The sequence below is a fragment of the Sus scrofa genome, chromosome 14 (assembly GCF_000003025.6).
Source record: "Sus scrofa isolate TJ Tabasco breed Duroc chromosome 14, Sscrofa11.1, whole genome shotgun sequence".
Classification (NCBI taxonomy): Eukaryota; Metazoa; Chordata; class Mammalia; order Artiodactyla; family Suidae; genus Sus; species Sus scrofa.
Window position 1 is genome coordinate 39,246,581 of NC_010456.5, and position 20,693 is coordinate 39,267,273.

The 20,693-nt window shown below is 40.3% G+C and overlaps 1 protein-coding gene across 5 annotated transcripts in view; it reads right to left on the reverse strand.

The window, feature by feature from the left end:
• The window catches only part of PTPN11 (protein tyrosine phosphatase, non-receptor type 11), an 89,877-nt gene that overhangs the window by 44,416 nt on the left and 24,768 nt on the right, over positions 1-20,693 (reverse strand). For 3 of the 5 annotated variants that reach the window (XM_013990364.2, XM_021073562.1, XM_013990361.2), the window contains exons 3-6: positions 14,826-15,020; positions 11,848-12,040; positions 7,740-7,856; positions 6,727-6,840 (exon numbers count right to left, since the gene is read on the reverse strand). In XM_013990364.2, the coding sequence (XP_013845818.1) occupies positions 6,727-6,840; positions 7,740-7,856; positions 11,848-12,040; positions 14,826-15,020 (619 nt within the window). The remainder of the gene's footprint in view (positions 1-6,726; positions 6,841-7,739; positions 7,857-11,847; positions 12,041-14,825; positions 15,021-20,693) is intronic. The other 2 variants (XM_013990362.2, XM_021073563.1) reach the window with 1 other exon arrangement.

Sequence of the window (20,693 nt, forward strand, 5' to 3'; positions counted from 1 at the left end):
TTTCTTTTGTTCATTTCTCCTGAAAGCCCACTCAGTTTTTCCCCCATTTTGCTGTTAATAATGTGTAAAAGATGAATTGAATTTGAGATGTCTCAGAGGGAAACCATCAGGTCAGTGTTCAGAATCAAACTTTTTGCATGGCCAGAAAAATGAGGGTAGGATTTCCTTCTAAGTTCTTTTCTGATCATGTAAAACTCCCTATTGCTGCAAGCTGTACAAAGTTTTGACTTTGTTTCTCTAAGCATTGCCTAAGTGAATGTAAAGAATCCACCACTGCATCAGATAACCCACCTTGCTGCTATAATTTTTTAAAAGGTCGTAGTCACTTTATAGGAAAAGTGTTTTATACAAATAATTGCCTCAGCTACTATTTTAAAGGGACGTATAGCATAAAAATGGGTCTAGATTGGCGTTCCCGTCGTGGCGCAGTGGTTAACGAATCCGACTAGGAACCATGAGGTTGCGGGTTCGATCCCTGCCCTTGCTCAGTGGGTTAACAATCCGACATTGCGGTGAGCTGTGGTGTAGGTAGCTGTGGTGTAGGTTGCAGACGCGGCTCGGATCCCGCGTTGCTGTGGTTCTGGCATGGGCTGGTGGCTACAGCTCCAATTCGACCCCTGGCCTGGGAACCTCCATGTGCCTAGGGAGCGGCCCAAGAAAAAGCAAAAAAAAAAAAAGACAAAAAAAAAAAATGGGTCTAGATTACAAAATAGCTCCCTATTTCTTATATTTACCGCAAGGTCTGATATCTTTTTTTTTCTTTTTTGGGTTGCACCTGCAGGATATGGAAGTTTCCAAGCTAGGGGTTGAATCAGAGCTACAGCAGCCAGCCTTTGCCACAGCAACAGCAACGCCAGACCCAAGCCACATCTTCAAACTACACCACAGCTCACAGCAAGGCTGGATCCTTAACCCACTGAGCAAGGCCAGGGATTAAACCCATAGCCTCATGGATACCAGTCAGGTTTATAACTCACTCAGCCATTAGGGGAACTCTCTGATATCTTTTAATTTTAACTAAAAACAGTATTTTTCAGACTTTAAATATGCTAACCAAAATGTACGAAAGAGAATAAAAATTAAAGATGAATAACAACCATCACTTTTTTTTTTTTTTTTTTTTTTTTTTGCTTTTTAGGGCCGTACCCGTGGCATATGGAGGTTCCCAGGCTAGGGGTCCAATTGGAGCTATAGCTGCCAGTCTACCCCACAGGCACAGCAACATCAGATCTGAGCCATGTCTGCGACCTACACCACAACTCACGGCAATGCCAGATCCTTAACCCACTGAGCAAGGCCGGGGATGGAACCTGCAAACTCACGGTTCCTAGTCGGATTCGTTTCTGCTTCCACCATCATTTTTTTTTAAATACAAAATATCCAAAAAAAAGTTACTATTAACAAGAATCAGCAACAATAGAAAAACATGCCTGCATAAAGCTCTCCATTGTATCTTCTTTGTAATACATTTGGAAACTATCCAAATGCTCATCAATAGGTTGAATTAACTATGGTACATCCACACAAGGGAGTACAGTGTAGCAAAAATGAAGGAAGACTACCCCTAGATAATACTATGGGGTGATCTCCAATGTAATAAAAAAGGCAAAGTTGGAAAAAAGTATGTAAAGCTATGCTACTATTTATCTATGTAACTATGGGTTATGAAATTACAGATATGTATATTTGCTTATACTCTTTGAAAAGTAATGATAAATGACAACTGTTTAAAAAATAGCTATATATATATATAAGGAAGAAAAGACAGGAAAAGAAGGTAGATTTCTTATTTTGTTTGTTTGTTTGTTTGTTTTGCGTGCACCTGGCAGCATGCAGAAGTTCCCAGGCCAGGGATCAAATCCATGCCACAGCAGTGACCAGAGCCACAGTACTAACAATGCCAGGTCCTTAATCCACTGGGCCCCCAGGAAACTCTGAAGGTACATTTCCCTGAATATATAACTATTTTATATAGTTTCAAACAAAATTCTATAGAAAGTAATTTCTAAAATCCAAACATAAAATGAAAACAAGTCATCTAGCTATATATCTGGTATGTAACCACATACAGAATTGTCACGAATGAGTTAAAAGCATGGTGATTTGACTATACATCTCTGAAGGATCTGCCGTAAGATTTAAAAATAAACCGTTTTCACTAATCATTTCTAAGGGTAGTGGAAATCTTATTATTCTGAGACTACTGTGTGTGCAATGTGCGATAAGCAAATAAGTAATCACATTACAGCTTCAAGAAGTGGGATTCGGGAGAAAGGAGATACAGTGGTAAAATCAATGAGGTTAGGGAAAAAAAAAAAAAAAAAAAAAACAGAAAACAACCCAGAAGTCCTAAATTTAAATTGAAGGTATCATTTGGACTCAATTTATTTCAAGGAAACAATTTTTTCTAGCTCTATCCATTGAGAAGGCAATAACCAAACCTGCAGCAATAAGCACTTCTGGCTCCCAGACTATATTCTCTAAATACAACTTTCCACAAAAGGAAGAAAGGGAGGAAAACGAAAGAGAAGTTAACTCACTCCTTGGAGAAATGACCAATTCTAGTTCTGAGATGGGAAATGTATTTCTCTATAACAACTTATCACACCATAAAGTAAGGAATCTAGCAAAAACTACTAGAGCTGTATAGGAAGAACTAGAAGCTTCCACTGGCCAAAGCTAAAATAATTTGAGCAACAGAAATGGTAACAGGAGTTCCCGTCATGGTGCAATGGTTAACGAATCCGACTAGGAACCATGAGGTTGTGGGTTCGATCCCTGGCCTTGCTCAGTGGGTTAGAGATCTGGCATTGCCGTGAGCTGTGGTGTAGGTTGCAGACGCGGCTTGGATCCAGTGTCGCTGTGGCTCTGGCATGGGCCGGTGGCTACGGCTCCGATTAGACCCCTAGCCTGGGAATCTCCATATGCTGCGGAAGCGGCGCTAGAAATGGCAAAAAGGAAAAAAAAGAAAAAAAAAATGGTAACAAATGCCACAGAAAGAAGCACACTAAATGTGTTAAAAATCCATGAGTACATAATGACACATACACACAAAAAAATCTTTTGGAGATTGTTATTTTGAAAACTGCTTGGTAAAAAGGAAAGAATCAAGCATTTTATCCTGCCTTTATGACAAGAAGCTTACCTTTACAGTTAGTTTATCATGATCTTATTTGCCTTATAAATGAATGGATCTAGGCAATAATTATCAGTTGCTGCTTAGAAAATAAAAGGAGAAGCGGAGTTCCCGTCGTGGCGCAGTGGTTAATGAATCCTACTAGGAACCATGAGGTTGTGGGTTCGATCCCTGCCCTTGCTCAGTGGGGTAAGGATCCGGCATTGCCGTGAGCTGTGGTGTAAGCCACAGATGCGGCTGGGATCCCATGTTGCTGTGGCTCTGGGGTAGGTGGGCGGCTACAGCTCCAATTAGACCCCTAGCCTGGGAACCTCCATATGCCGCAGGAAGCAGCCCTAGAAAAGACAAAAAGACAAAAAAAGAAAAAGAAAAGAAAAGAAACTAAAAGGAGAAGCAACAGGTTATAAGCAATTCCTGACACAACTATCACCTATACAGTCTTGCCAAAGAATAACTGGATCTAACAGAGCCTCCGAAAGATCTACTTACAAGAAATACAGGGGAGAAAGGTGTTAAAATCCACCACAGAGAGACACTCTAGAAAAATCTAGACCATCAGTAACTCTCAGGACAAAGGACCTGACCAAAAAAAAAGGGTTCTATCGTCTGAATGTGTGTGTCCCTCTAAAATTCATGTGTTGAAATCCTAACGCCCAAGGTGATGGTATTAGAAGGTGAGGTCTTGGGAGGTGACTAGGTCATGAGGGTGGAGCCCTCGTGAATGGGATCACTGCTGTCATACAAGAAGGCCAACAGAGCTCCCTCACCCCTTCTGCCACGAGAGGACACAATGAGAAGTCTCCAACCTGAAAGAGGGGTCTCACCTGACCATGCTGGCACCAAGACCTCAGACTTTCAGCCTCCAGAACGCTGAGAAATAAACTTCTGTTGTTTATAAGCTACCCAGTCTGTGGTATTTTATTATAACAACCCAAATGGGCTAATACAGAAGAAGAATAGGGAGAGGAAGAGAAAGAAAGAGGGGGGAAAAGATGGAAGAGAGAGGATAGGAGGGAGGCAGAGTATTAAAAGAGACGGGATTTTAAAGAGAGATCCAGACTGGGGTAGGAGGTAACTTATTTAAATAATGATCTCACAACGAACAAATTTTTTTTTTTTTTTTTGTCTTTTTGCCATTTCTTGGGCTGCTCCCACGGCATATGGAGGTTCCCAGGCTAGGGGTCTAATTGGAGCTGTAGCCGCCCACCTACCCCAGAGCCACAGCAACACGGGATCCCAGCCGCATCTGCGGCTTACACCACAGTTCACGGCAATGCCGGATCCTTACCCCACTGAGCAAGGGCAGGGATCGAACCCGCAACCTCATGGTTCCTAGTAGGATTCATTAACCACTGAGCCATGATGGGAACTCCAGCAAACAAATTTTTTTAAAAAGGAGCTCCCATTGTGGCTCAGCAGGTTAAGAACCTGACATAGTATCTGTGATGATGCAAGTTTGATCCCTCGCCTTACTCAGTAGGTTAAGGATCTGGGGTTGCTCCAAGCTGCAGCACAGGTTGCAGATGTGGCTCGGATCCATCATTGTGATGGCTGTGGTACAGGCTGGCAGCTGCAGCTCTGATTCAACCCCTAGCCTGGGAACTTCCATATGCTGCAGGTGTGGCTGTTATAAAAAAAAAAAAAAAGACAACAAGCACAGAACAGTGACTAGCTATCTGAAATTTTTATTATCTTTTTTAGATGTGGAAATGGTATTTGGGTTAATATTTTAATTTAATTTATTTTTATTTAATTTATTTTACATAAATTACCATAAATACTGAAATATTTATGGTAATTTATGTAATATATGGGGTAACTGGTGAAACTGATAATGGTACATGGAGATTCTTTATACAAATCTATTTTATATACATTCAAAATTTTTTTCATATCAAGTGGGGGAAAATTTCCTATTTCAATCAATCTGCAAGTGTGTGTGTGTAAATCAGGAAAATATGAAGAGTGACTCATGAGTTAATATTAAGCAATTATTGTTAATAGTTTTAGAAGTGATAATGATATTCCAGTTATAATTTTTTTTAATGAAATAGTTTCAGATGAAATAACAACTGGGATTTGCCTCAAAATAAGCCAGGGCTGGCAGAGTAAGTGGGATGTAGTTTTAAAAAACTAGCCAGATGTCAACAACTGTTAATGCTGGGTGATAGGTAGTATGTATTTCTGTAATTATCCTATTCTCTCTGCTTTTGTATACATTTAAATTTTTACATAGTACAAAGTTTTGAAAAATAAAATTTCTGTGCATATCCATCAGCCCTCATGAGGCTTATGCAGACTAAATGAACTCAATGAAATAATTAAAGGAATGTTGAAACGCTGCCTTTCATTATCTACACTGGCAGGTGAGAATGAAGAGAACAGTGAGCTTGAGATTTTAAAATTCTGACTCACTGTGTTGATCATCACTTTTTCAGCTATGTTTTTCATTACTGTCCTCCCTCTCTCAACTCGAAGCTCCTTAAAAGATGAAACTCTGTCCATCTTGTTCACCTTGGTGACTAACCCAATGCTGTTATAAAAGAATAAATGTGAGGTCAAGCCTCTGGTCAGCAACGATGAGCAAAGACCATGACTGTTCTATTCTGTACCCATCGTCAGTGCCGTAATTCAATCAATATTCATAATACAGAAGTTGGACAATATACTTAACCTCCCTGAGCCTGAGGCTCCTCATCAATAAAATGAAAATCATATCTATCTCACCAAGCTGATGTGACACACTGTGGTGAAAATGACTTCACGTGGCCATTAACTCATTCATTTATTCCTTACATAAATATTTATGAATTCTAAAGTCTTACAAAAAGTATGAACTAATCATTCCCATAAAGAGAGTAGTAATAATAAAATAACATAAACACTGGCTAAATGTAAATATTCATTCAACAAATATTTATAGAGTACCAGGCCCTGTGCTACATGCTAAGGATAACTAGGAAGGTAAAGATGGCACAAAAACAAAACAATCAAAAAAACTGTTCTGGAGGAAAGTTTTCTGTCAAAGGGATAAGAAGAGAGAGATGAGAAGATTACAATGAGCTGGCAGATGACACACGGTTCGTGCAACAGGAACACCACCCACTCTCATTGGGGGCACTCTCCTACCCAAACAACTTCCAGGAAAGAAATTGGTTCATTTAACCTCTCAAAGTTATAAGAGTTATAAATTCCCCGATTAAAACCACCATAAGATAATTCTCTTTTACTTACTACTGAAACAAGGCTATAGATTCTTTGTAAATCCCAGCCAATGCTGGAAATCTTCCAAAGAATTAGATCCTTTTGTTCTTCTGGGGTTTTGCCAGCGGTCCAAACCAAAAGAGCAAATGGAGCTATTGGCTCATCCATTTAATATTAACTGCCAACTCCCTTCTCCCAGAACACAATGCCCTTCTATTTGAAAAAGCAGCTTCAGCAACTTGCTCCATGTCAATCAATGGCCAAATTAAGAAAGGATGCAGATTCAAGTCTTTCAGATCCAATCCTAAACACGAGACCAACAGCTCTTCCATTAAAAATAGGATTTAATAAATAACGTCAGGAAAAAAAAACTTTTAATAACTTACCTCAAATTCTTCCCAAAAGCCTTGTTTGACTTTATCTGTGGTCTCAGCTAATTTGCTTAGTTCTCGAACTCGACTTTCTATTTCAGCAGCATTGATACGAGTTGTGTTGAGGGGCTAATCAAATTCAGCAGTTGGTGTGAAATGAAAAAAAGTATTACGGAAGAAAATGTTAATGCAAAAAAAAAATGGCTTCTATATTGGTGCTGGTGTTCATAAAGGTAAGGACAGGAAGTTCACAGGCCACAGTATTCACAATAAAAGTTTTCAACTAGAGTTTCACTTTCCTTTCTGTCTTGTCAGGAAATATATCTTTCTTCAATCTCCACAGACTTTGCTGATATAAATTTAAATCTATTTTTCTTTATAAATAGAACACAATGGTAGAGCGATGTTATCATTTGTTACTAAGTAATAAGCATGATCTCAGTGACGCCAAAGTGAAAAGGTATGATCACCTAAAGGTAACCAAGGTGGATCTACAATGAAAACTTGCTTTAAAAACTCCATAAGGCCTTTCAGAAATACATATGGAGGAGTTCCTGTCATGGCTCAGTGGAAACGGAATCTGACTGGCATCCATGAAGACACAGGTTCGATCCCTGGTGTTGCTCAGTGGGTTAAGGATCCAGTATTGCCATGAGCTGTGGTGTAGGTCTCAGACAGGGCTCAGAGCCTGTGTTGCTATGGCTGTGGAGTAGGCTGGAGGCTGTAGCTCCGATTGGACCCCTAGCCTGGGAACCTCCATATGCTGCAGGTGTGGCCCTAAAAAAAAGAAAGAAATACATATGGAGATAGTCATGAAAATGATGTAACTTCTAGAATCTGTTTCCAGATACTACAGAAGGTAGGTAGTGAGTAGAGTAATAAATGAAACAAGATTTGATGAGCTGATCATAACTGAAGCTGGATGATGAGCCCATGGAGGTTCATCATACAATTCTACTTCTGTCTATATGGGATATTCTATATTAGGAGTTTTTAAATTCTATATAAGGAGATGGAGTTTATCTTACCTGCTTGAGTTGTAGTACTGTGCCCAATGTCTCTACCATAGGATTCTTCTTGTAATGCTCCACAAGATCTGTCAAAGAGTCAAACCGTTCTCCTCCACCAACGTCATATTTTAGTTCCTTTCAAGACAAAAAAAAAAAAATTATGTTCATGACCTTTACGTTAAATTACTGTTTTTCAGAGTTCCTGTGTGAGGCAGCAAATTAAGGAACTGGTGTCACTGCTTGGTCACTACTGTGGCACAGGTTTGATCCCTGGCGCAGGAAATTCTACATGCCACAGGCACAGCCAAAAAAAAATTATTGTTTTTCCCAACTCAAGTACGGAGACTAACTTTCCCCCAATAATGGAAAGATCAAACAGTTATACGAGCACAAAGGAATAGGAAGCAAAAAAGATGATGAAAATGGAGAAGTTGACCGAATGTAAAACAGTTCATTGTGAGGTGTGAGAAGTTTTAAGCAAGTATCTGACAATAACTAGGCCTCAAAAAAGTTTCTCCCCATAAGTCAAATAAACAGTTTAGAAAAAAAAAAAAGAAAAACCATATTTTTTACTATTTACTTAGCCTAAGTGACTTATACATAAGGCTGCTAAATAGAAGATAAATATGACTACTTCTCTCTGAAACACAACAAACTCCAAGGCTGGTGAGGCAGCACTGAAGCCCAACATACTTTACTTTCACCTTCTAATGAAAATTTAAAAGGGAAATTATAAACAGAAACCAGGAAATTTTTCTGATAAGCACAACAGAACATGCTATTTCAGGAAAACAACAGGAAAATGGTTAAATTAGAAAACACAAAACCCCAAAAATGATATATGAAGATATTTGGGTATGATCTTTTTCTTTGAAAATAAGAGGTGGGAGAGTTCCCTTGTGGTGCAGTGGGTTAAGGATCTAGCATTGTCACTGCAGCGGCTGAGGTCACTGTTGTGGCGCAGGTTCGACCCCTGGCCTGGGAACTTATATATCACACAGGTATGGCCAAAACAAAACCAAAAAAATTTTTTTAAAATAAAATAAAAGGAGGAAAGAAGTACTTTCAGAATGACAAAGTAAGGATCTCTGAAAATCCACTCTTCCACAAAAATAACAAGAACTCTGGCAAAAATTGTCATTAACATTTTCAGAACCCTGAAAATTAACCAAGAACCTCTAACAGTCCAAGGAACATTTATTCAAGAAAAAGAGTGGCCTTTTAACTTGCCCTATTCCCACCTACCTCTCCCCAGCTTCTTGGTAGCCTTGAAAACCAACAGCCATAGTAGCTGTGAAAACAAAGCAGCTTAGTAGGACTAGAGTAGACAAGACGGATTTGGAGCACCAAGACCTATCCCCAGAGAATCATCACTGACTTGTTTAGCAGCTCCCTGGTAAAGCCCTGTTTTTAGAGCTCATCTTTATTTGACTGACTTAGAGCTCACTCAGCCCTGCCTTCAAGGGAACTGCCAAAAACAATCAGTAGCAATTGCTTAATATCACAGCTGCCTACAGCAGCAATACCAGTTAAAACAAATAAGAGACTGACCAAAAACTTAAAAGCAAACATCCACAGAGGGCTCTGAAAACCTCCAACATATCCCTGAGAATCTAAAAGGACACGTGCATGTGTAGGGCAGTGTGAAGTCCAGGAAAGATTTAAAAAGGCCCTAATTTTTATCTTTAGCTGATCCTGAGGTTCAGTGCAAGCAGAAAATGAAGGCTAAAGCAGAGTTTTAAGGTGCCAGATCAATGAAGGCAGACATGTCCCAAAACACACACACATAGAGCCTCCCTGGCAAAGGTTGGGAGATTTAAGATTTCGAGGCATTTAAGGAAATCTCTGTCCGATCATTAACTGATCACTAAGCTACCAAAGCAAAGACTTCAGTGGCCACCCATGACAAAGAATATGGGAAAGTTACTAAACACACAAAAGCAACAACTACAGGAACAATTAAAAAGTAGCAACAACAAACTGTGGGAAAGGAGGGTATCGGATTTCCAGAGTTGCCACATTATATTATTTATTTTTGTTGTAGTTTCCAACAAAAACTTATGAAACATACAAAGAAACAAGAAAGGATGGTCCACACTTGAGGAAAAGTACTCAATAGAAACAGTTCTTGAGAAAGCTTAAAGACCAGCTAGCATAAATATATTCAAAGAACTAAAGAAAACTATACTTTAAAAATTAAAATACAAACATGATGTCTCATCAAAGAGAATAGCACAAAAGCTATCATTCATAGCAGCATTATTCACAATAGCCAAAATGCCCATCAGTTTTTTAATGGATAAACAATATGTGGTATATCCATACAATGAAATGTTGGACAATAAAAGAGTTTACTGACACACGTTACACATGATAAACCTTGAAAACATACTATTAGCATGTAAAAGAAGTCAGCCAGAAAAGACTAAATATTACATGATTCCATCTGCATAAAATATCCCAAATAGGTGAATCCACTGAAACAAAGAGATTAGCGGTTGCCAAGAGCTGAGGGAAGGAGAAAAAAATGGGGAGTAACTGGTAATGAACACAGTTCATTTTTTTTTTTAAGGTGATGAAAATGTTCTGGAATTAGACAGTGTTATTGGTTACATAATCTGTGAATATACCAAAAGTCACCAAATTGTCCAGTTTAAAAGTGTGAATTGTATGGTGTGTGAATTACATCTCAATAAAGCTGGGTTTTTTAAAACCTTATTAAAAACCTAAGGCAGTGGAGTTCCCGTTGTGGCTCAGTTGTTAACAAATCCGACTAGGAACCATGAGGTTGCGGGTTCGATCCCTGCCCTAGCTCAGTGGATTAACGATCCGGCGTTGCCGTGAGCTGTGGTGTAGGTCACAGACGCGGCTCGGATCCTACATTGCTGTGGCTCTGGGGTAGACCGGAGGCTATAGCTCCGATTTGACCCCTAGCATGGGAGCCTCCATATGCCACGGGAGTGGCCCAAGAAATGGCAAAAGAAAAAAATAAAATTTAAATTAAAAAAAAAACAAAACCTGGTGTTCCTGTCGTGGCGCAGTGGTTAACGAATCTGACTAGGAACCATGAGGTTGCGGGTTCGGTCCCTGCCCTTGCTCAGTGGGTTAACAATCCGGCGTTGCCGTGAGCTGTGGTGTAGGTTGCAGACAAGGCTCGGATCCCGTGTTGCTGTGGCACTGGCGTAGGCCGGTGGCTACAGCTCCGATTCGACCCCTAGCCTGGGAACCTCCATATGCCTCGGGAGCAGCCCAAGAAATAGCAACAACAACAACAACAACAAAGACAAAAGACAAAAAAAAAAAAAAAAAAAAAAAACCTAAGGCAATAAGTGAATAGTCAGTTACTATTCAGGAAACTATGTCAAAACAACAAAATTTGATGTAATTGACCAAGAACCAACCTCCTTGGTCTAGCCACCACACTAAAAATAAGAAATAGTGAGGGAGTTCCTGTCGTGGCGCAGTGGTTAACAAATCCGACTAGGAACCATGAGGTTGTGGGTTCGGTCCCTGCCCTTGCTCAGTGGGTTAATGATCCGGCGTTGCCGTGAGCTGTGGTGTAGGTCACAGACGCGGCTGGGATCATGAGCTTCTGCGGCTCTGGCAAAGGCCGGTGGCTACAGCTCCGATTTGACCCCTAGCCGGGGAACCTCCCTGTGCCGTGGGACCAGCTCAAGAAAAGGCAAAAAGACCAAAAAAAAAAAAAAAAAGAAAGAAAGAAAGAAAGAAATAGTGAGTTCACGTCCCCCAGCCTTGATGCAGTGTAATATGAAAACAAATGTAGTCACAGGCTTGACAGTGTCAGCCCAAGGGAGGAGCTAAGGCCATGAGTTTAGAAATTGAGCCTGAGGCAGACTCCAGGGGCAATCAAGCACAAACAGCCTGAGATACTGCAGGGCAGAAGGTGATGCACTGAGGCATGACTTGATCTGCCAGAGGAAATAATTTAATAAAGTTCTGAAATGATGAAACAATTATAATTAACAATGTACTAGAAGTGCAGAAGTCCTTGACTAAATGAAGAGAGAAAACCTGACTCTGGAAGGAATAGTGTCAGCCTTCTCCCAGCAGAAAAACCACCCAAAGATGACATTTCCCCAGACCCACAGTTCACTCAGAGCTTTACCTGACAGCGGATCATGACGTGGGTCACTTTAGACTTGCCATCATTGCTCTCCCCTTTGTCATCTCCTGTCCGGACAGAGAGAACAAAATCCCCAGGGTGGCTCTGGCTCTCTCGCACAAGAAAGCTACCATGTTTTCCTTTCTCAGTTAATAATTTCTCTGCTTCTTTCCCAGAGAGGTGTCCATGAAACCACCTAAAAATTTTTAAATGAAAATCAACTGCGTTCTGCCATGAGTTCACAACATTCTTTCACAAAACTACCAAACATGGTCACCTCTCCTAAACACAATTAAAAACACATTCCTCCAAGAGACTGATCCACCCCATATAAGACAGAATTTGTTTCTCAAGCAGTCAGGAAAAAAGATAAGGATGGTAAGAGCGACCACTAAACTCTTTAAATGAGCCCACAGTCATTTGGAGGCAAATATCCTCAATCTATCCTGTTTTCTTTTAAATCCCCCATCTTTTAAAAAGGCAATTTGTCATTCTTCTACTGCCCAACTCTAAAAGAACCAACTATTTAATTAGTCATTTTAAAAAAATTATAATAGAAAGTTATGGTAGAAACAGAAGATCATATGAAGGTCTGCCCTTGCTTTGGCATGCAAGCTATATGAAAAAGGGTCTTTGGGAGTTCCCATCGTGGCTCAGTGGTTAATGAATCTGACTAGGAACCATGAGGTTGCGGGTTCCATCCCTGGCCTTGCTCAGTGGGTTAAGGATCCAGCGCTGCCGTGAGCTGGGATGTAGGTTGCAGACTTGGCTCAGATCCCGCATTGCTATGGCTCTAGCGTAGGCCAGCAGCTACAGCTCCAATTCAACCCCTAGCTCTGGGAACCTCCATATGCCACGGGAGGAGCCCAAGAAATGGCAAAAAGACAAAAAAAAGAAAAAAAGAAAAAAAAAAAGAAAAAGAAAAAGGGTCTTCATTATAAATTAATTCAAGCATTCCAAATTTTTTCAGATTTCCAACCTATACTTCAATAGCTTCCAAGTTCTTTATCAACAATTTTGGGGAGTTGGAGTTCCCATCATGGCACAGCAGAAACGAATCCAACTAGGAACCATGGGGTTGAGGGTTTGATCTCTGGCCTTGCTCAGTGGGTTAAGGATCCAGCATTGCCGTGAGCTATGGTGTAGGCTGCAGACATGGCTCGGATCTAGCATTGCTGTGGCTGTGACACAGGCCGGCGGCTACAGCTCCGATTAGACCCCTAGCCTGGGAACCTCCATACGCTGTGGATGCAGCCCTGAAAAGACAAAAGACAAAAAACAAAACAAAACCAAAAAAAAACAATTTTGGGGAGTTGCCGTCATGGCTCAGTAGTAATAAACCCAACTAGTATCCATAAGGACACGGGTTTGATCTTTGGCCTTGCTCAGTGGGTTAAGGATCCAGCATTGCCTCAAGCTATGGTGTAGGTTGCAGATGTGGCTCAGATCTTATGTTGCTGTGGCTACGGTGCAGCCCAGCAGCTACAGCTCTGATTTGACCCATAGCCTGGCAACTTCCATATGCCTTGGGTGCAGCCCTTAAAAGACAAAAAAAAAAAAAAAAAAAATCTTTGGGAGTTCCCGTTGTGGCGCAGTGGTTAACGAATCCGACTAGGAACCATGAGGTTGCGGGTTCAGTCCCTGCCCTTGCTCAGTGGGTTAATGATCTGGCGTTGCCGTGAGCTGTGGTGTAGGTTGCAGATGCGGCTCGGATCCCACATTGCTGTGGCTCTGCGTAGGCCAGTAGCTACAGCTCCGATTCGACCCCTAGCCTGGGAACCTCCATATGCCGCGGGAGCGGCCCAAAGAAATAGCAAAAAGACAAAAAAAAGAAAAAAATCTTTGGACAATCTGCTGGATCATCATTTCAAACTTTAATGCACATAAGACTTGGACAAGGGTGAGAGATTTTGCTAAAAATGTGAATTCCCATGCCTCAAAATCAGAGATACCAATACACCAAGTCTGAATGGGACCCAGCAATACGCATTTTTAATCAGCACACCAGGGTCCTAATGCAGGCCATCCAAGGTTAGACTATGAAACACTTCTCTAAATTACTACAGAAAACGTGTTAACATAGTCATGTGAATAATGGGCCTTTTTCCCTCAGGATCTTGGTGAGAAAATAAGCATGATCATAGCACATAGTGCTAATGGCTCATCACTAAAGGAATGTACTCTAAGATACTTTTCATCTACTCTCAACTGAACAGGGTAAAATCTAGAAATAAAACCTCACATAGCTGGCTAACAGCATTTTGCATAATTATTTGGCTAGAAAACAAATTATCAGCATAAAATATCAGTGACATAATGGTACAAGTTGAAGAAACATACCTGAATATAGAAAATATACAAACCTAAATCAGAGACCCCAATTTGGTACTAAGTCAGAGAGGAGAGTGGGGATGCAAAAAACCAATAAAGTCAATACAAACAAAGTCACGCCCCAGCATTCATCAGCTTAGTTCCAACATGGGGGAAAGATCTCTAAAATAATACAATTCACTCTAAGCAAGGTCATTCCCAAACATTTTTGGATCTAATATAATAGAACTGATGAAAAATCTGGCCCTTTGAGTTCTCTGCTTTCCTACTTCTAAGCTCAAACTGACATCTGTTGGTGGCACTGCTGAATAGCTGGTCACGAGCTACTACGGGAAACTGCTGCTGTTTTGTTTTCCTCTCCCAACTCTCAAAGTTCAACAAGGCTCAGGTTTAATAATCCTAATATTATTGCATGTACCAAGTATATATAGGAATAGTCTGGGACCTCTGTGGAATGAGTGTAAGTAACACTGACTGAAGCTTTTGCAAGGAAAAGGCACTCTGAGAATAATCTGATCCTATTATTCTTATTTTAGTAAAACTTTTAGACTACAGTTGGAGAAACAGACGCCAAACCTCCATAATGCATTCATATCACACATATGGGATGGAATAGATGCAGACTCTGTAATTATTAAAATGTAACTGACCTTTCAGAGGTAGGATCTGCACAGTTCAGAGGATATTTGAGCTCAATAACATCTCCATTCTTCTCTTTTAATTGCCCATGATGTTCCATGTAATACTGGACCAACTCAGCCAAAGTGGCAAATTTCTCTCCTCCATACAGGTCATAGTAATCACCAGTGTTCTGAATCTTGATGTGGGTGACAGCTCCATTTCTTCTAAAATAGTCCATTAGAAAGTTAGGAGGGAAAAAAAAAAAAAGCAAGTAAAGAGCTATACTGGTAAAAATGGCTGTCATATTCTTATCAGATTTTACCTAAACACTGAAACAAACCCAAGGAAGGTATGAGTTTACACTTTTCTATAACAAATACAGTGAGTCCCCATTATGGTGCAGAGGAAATGAATCCAACTAGTATCCACGAGGATGTAAATTCAAGCCCTGGCCTTGCTCAGTGCGTTAGGGATCTGGCATTGCTGTGAGCTGTGGTATAGGTCGCAGATGAGGCTCAGATCCTACATTGCTGTGGCTGTGGCATAGGCCAGCAGGTATAGCTCTGATTTGACCTCCAGCCTGGTAATTTCCATATGCTGAAAGAGTGGCCCTTAAAAAACAAAAAAATGCAGTGAGTGAAACAACCGCACAGTCAAACATTTAAACACAAAGGGGCTGTTTATTACTTTCTTTTCCTTGTACTTCTACTTTGAAAGCCTGATCTATCAAACTACATATATTAAGTGATGTCATTTTTCTTATTAATTAATCAAAAAATATCATTAAAATTAAACATACATCTACCTTATAATCCCACTCCTTAATATTCTGCCCCAAAGAAATGAAACTGCATGGCTACCAAAACACTTGTGTAAGAATATTCATTGCAGTCTTATTTATAACAGAAAAAAATTTTAAATCAAATATTTATGGCCAAAATGGATAAACACTCATACAACAGACTACCTACCACACAGCAATCTTTAAAGAGAGAGAGAACCACTGATATATACAAACACAGATGAATCTCAAAAGCATTATACTACAAGAAAGAAGCCAGACACGAAAGAATATATACTGTATGACTTCATTTATATGATACTGTAGAATAAGTGGTATATGTGGATAGAAATGAGAATAGCGTTTTCCTCTGAAGAGGAGGAAAATGAGAAAAGAGTGCAAAATAACTTTCCAGAGTAACAGAAATACTCAAGATTTTGATTGGAGTATTGGTTGCATTAATAACTGCATTTGTCACTAACGTACTAATACATTAATAAATGCATTAATAAATACATCTCACCATGCACTTAAGGTACTATACAGAATTGTATCTTTAGAAGTCATTTTATTTTATTTTACTTTATTTTTTGCTTTTTAGGGCCACACCCGTGGCATACAGCGGTTCCCATGCTAGGGGTCGAACAGGAGCTGTGGCCGCTGGCCCATGCCACAGCCACAGCAACGCAGGATCCGAACCGCATCTGTGACCTACACCACGGCTCAAGGCAATGTCAGATCCTTAACCCACTTAGCAAGGCCAGGGATTGAACCTGCATCATTATGGATGCTAGTCAGATACATTAACCGAGCCATGAGAGGAGCTCCAGAAGTCATTTTAAAAACATAATTTACAGGGAGTTCCCGTCGTGGCGCAGTGGTTAACAAATCCGACTAGGAACCATGAGGTTGCGGGTTCGGTCCCTGCCCTTGCTCAGTGGGTTAACGATCCGGCGTTGCTGTGAGCTGTGGTGTAGGTTGCAGACACAGCTCGGATCCCGAGTTGCTGTGGCTCTGGCGTAGGCCGGTGGCTACAGCTCCGATTCGACCCCTAGCCTGGGAACCTCCATATGCCGCAGGAGCGGCCCAAGAAATAGCAACAACAACAAAAAAGACAAAAGACAAAAAAAAAATAAAAATAAAAACATAATTTACAGAGTTATCAAAATGAGATGGCTAATATGTCAACCCAGTGACTTTACACATACTGGCCAAAAGCTTCTAAAACTTGGTATTTTAGTTAGCCTAGGCAGTCCGTCAATTTCTGTTTGGTTTTCTGAACTACTAAATACATATCAAGGACACCCATAATCATCTCTGTGGACCCAAGGGGTCTGGCAACCCCAAAAAGGTAATTACTAACCTGTATTTTTTCGTCTGATCCTATAATGTTATTGATGAAGCCTCTGGAAAATGTAAACTCACCTCCACTAAAGAAAAAGGAAAATGGGAACTAGGGAAAGTAAGAAAAATTGTCCTACAATGTAAATAACAATATCTACTTCTAATCTTTGGTGACAGTCTTTTCCAGTGAATAAAAAAGTCACTTCAGGTCAGTCTCCTCCAGCTACATCTGATTCTATCTTAACACCTGAGCTTTCTATCTCTAACCTTGACTTAACAACATAACAAAAAACAGGTATTTCAGGTAGGGACTAGATCAATAGAAAGCAACACAGATGGATCTCAAAAACATGATATTGCATGAAAGAAGCACAATGTAGAATGACATGCTTAACATGTATCATTTAGGAAAATTTCAGAACGTACCCTAGTAATACTATATATTATTCATGATACAGACATACACATATATATTTTAATCATTACAAATATTACAATATTTTGTTATTTATTATATGTAAATATGTATTTTAAAAATGACCTAGAAAGAAATACACCAGACCCAAGAAAGTAGCTGCCTCTGGAGCAGAGAGAAGAACAGCAGAAAGGTGGTGAATAAAGGGAAAATTTGTTTCACTTTATATTTTATCTTAAAGAAAAAAGAACTGGCAATAAATACAACATGGATAATTGTACAAAATATTTTTTAATTTTTCTGCATTTTTTTTCTCAAAATTAAAAAAGGGGATCTTCCTTGACTATCTAAAGCAACGTAGTCGTCAATTTTCCCACATGGCCACATAACAAAAAGATTAGACAGCCTGCAGAAAACTAGAATAATAAATATGTCATATATGCACACACACAGACACACATGCTCATATATTACAGTGTCTATAATATATATCATACATAGAAGGAAACATAAAAAAGTGAAACTCAAGCTCCCATTATGGCTCAGTGGGTTAAGAACTCAACTAGTATCCATGAGGATGTAGGTTCAATCCCTGGCCCCTCACTGGTTAAGAATCAGTGTTCAGAGTTCCCGTCGTGGCGCAGTGGTTAACGAATCCGACTAGGAACCATGAGGTTGCGGGTTTGGTCCCTGCCCTTGCTCAGTGGGTTAACGATTGTGAGCTGTGGTGTAGGTTGCAGACGCGGCTGGGATCGCGCATTGCTGTGGCTCTGACGTAGGCCGGCAGCTACAGCTCCGATTCGACCCCTAGCCTGGGAACCTCCATATGCCATGGGAGTGGCCCCAAAAAATAGCAAAAAAAAAAAAAAAAAGAATCATTGTTACTGCAAGCTGCAGCAGAGGTCACAGATGCGGCTTAGATATGGCGTTGCAGCGGCTGCGGTGTAGGCTGGCAGTTGCAGCTCCAATTCAACCCCTGGCCTGGGAACTTCCATATGCTGCAGGTGCAGCCCTTAAAAAAAAAAAAAAAAAATGGAACTCAGCAGTTTGTAGAGTGGTTAAAAACAACAATTCTAAGACAGTTAACAAAAAAGATAAACAAATGGCCTTTAAACTGATTAAAATATGTTAAGCTTCAATCATAAAGAGAAATTAAAATTCACTGAGATACAATTTCTCCCCAGAAGCTGTGGAAAAACAGGTGCCCTCAGACATTGCTGGTGAGAGTGCAAAATGGTACAATCACTACAGAGGAGAGTTTGGAAAAACTATACCAACAGACATTGACCCTCTGCCCCAGTCATCTTACTCCCAGGAATTCACCTTGAAGATACATTTCCAAAAGGACAAAATATATGCAAAAGGTCATCATATTGACTGCAATATTACTATCATTATAAAATACTGGAACTAACTAAATTCCCATTTGTTGTTACATGCTATGTAGCTGATTTAAAAAATGACTAAGATCACTAAAAGACTTCTGTAAGTAAAGGAAGTAAACTACAAAGGAACAGATTTAGTACTCTACTTCGCATATGAAAAGAAACACAGAAGGATAAACCAAAATTAATAAAATTGGTTACCTTTAGAGATGGATGGGAATAAAGTATAAGAGGTAGGGATAAGAATAAGATTTCTAAGAGTTCCCGTCGTGGTGCAGTGGTTAATGAATCCAACTAGGAACCATGAGGTTGAGGGTTGGATCCCTGCCCTTGCTCAGTGGGTTAACCACCTGGCGTTGCCATGAGCTGTGGTGTAGGTTGCAGACACGGCTCGGATCCCGCGTTGCTGTGGCTCTGGCGTAGGCCGGTGGCTACAGCTCCGATTCGACCCCTAGCCTGGGAACCTCAATATGCCACGGGAGCGACCCAAGAAATGGCAAAAAAAAAAAAAAAAAAAGAATAAGATTTCTCAGAATATACCTTTTTATATAGTTTGACTTTTAAATCTTATAAATGTTTCACATATTTAAAGAATAAAATCAACAAGGATCAAAAAATGAGTACAGGAATTCCCTTTGTGGTACAGTGGGTTAAGAACCTGACTGCAGGAGTTCCCGTTGTGGCTCAGTGGTTAACAAATCCGACCAGGAACCATGAGGTTTCGGGTTCAATCCCTGGCCTCGCTCGATGGGTTAACTATCCGGCACTGCCGTGAGCTTGGATCTCGTGTTGCTGTGGCTGTGGTTTAGGCCCGCAGCTATAGCTCCAGTTAGACCCATAACCTGGGAACCTCCATATGCCTTGGGTGCAGCCCTAGAAAAGACAAAAAAAAAAAAAAAAAGAACCCAACTGCATTATCTCAGGTTGCTGTGGAGGTGTGGGTTGGATCCTTAGCCTGGTGCAGTGGGTTAAAGGATCCTGCATTGCTACAGCTAAGGCAGAGCTTGTATTTGTGGTTCAGATTCAATCCCTAGCCTGGGAACTTCCATATGCCTTGGGCGTGGCCATTTAAAAAAAAAAAAAAAAAGAATGTATAACCAAAAAACTGAATACAGAAAGAAATGAATCTAACTTTTTAATAAGTTTATAACTGCACATAAAATTAATTCCTGTAACTTCTGAACACAGTACTGACTGTACACCCTTCATGGGATATAGTCTAAAAAACAGACTCCAGAGAAATCATGAGCTTTACTTAATGGGTTTGTAATTAGAAATAATAGTGGTATCGTAATTTTGAAACTATTTTTTGTATTACAGGATTGGACAAATGAAATCATACATTGAAGCTGCTGTGAAGCAGAGTTTTGTCTACAGAAGGGAAACACAAATATGGAATAGGAAAATGTGAAGATGCTGGGCTGAATGGGTGCTATCAAACTTGGTTTGTCTTTTTTGTTTGTTTGTTTGTTTTTTGCTTTTTAGGGCCACTGCTGCAGCATATGGAAGTTCCCAGGCTAGGGATCCAATTGGAACTATAACTGCCAGCCTACACCATAGCTACAGGAATGCTAGATTCCCCAACCCACAAAGCAAGGCCAAGGATGGAACCCACATCCTCATGGATCCCAGTCAGGTTTGTTAACCACTAAGCCATGAAGGAAACTCCTATTTATCTATTTATTGATACTGGGATTTTTTAGGCTATGCCCAAAGCATATGGATGTTCCCAGGCCAGGGATCAAACCTGCACCACAGCAGCAACCCAAGCCACAATAGTGACAATGTCAAATCCTTAACCGTTACACCACCAGGGAAATCCTGATATTGATATACTTTTTTTTTTTTTTTTGCTTTTTTAGGGCTGCACTTCCTGCATATGTAAGTTCCCAGGCTAAGGCTCAAATCAGAGCTACAGCTGCTGGCCTATGCCGAAACAGCCACAGCAACGCAGGATTTGAGCCAAGTCTAT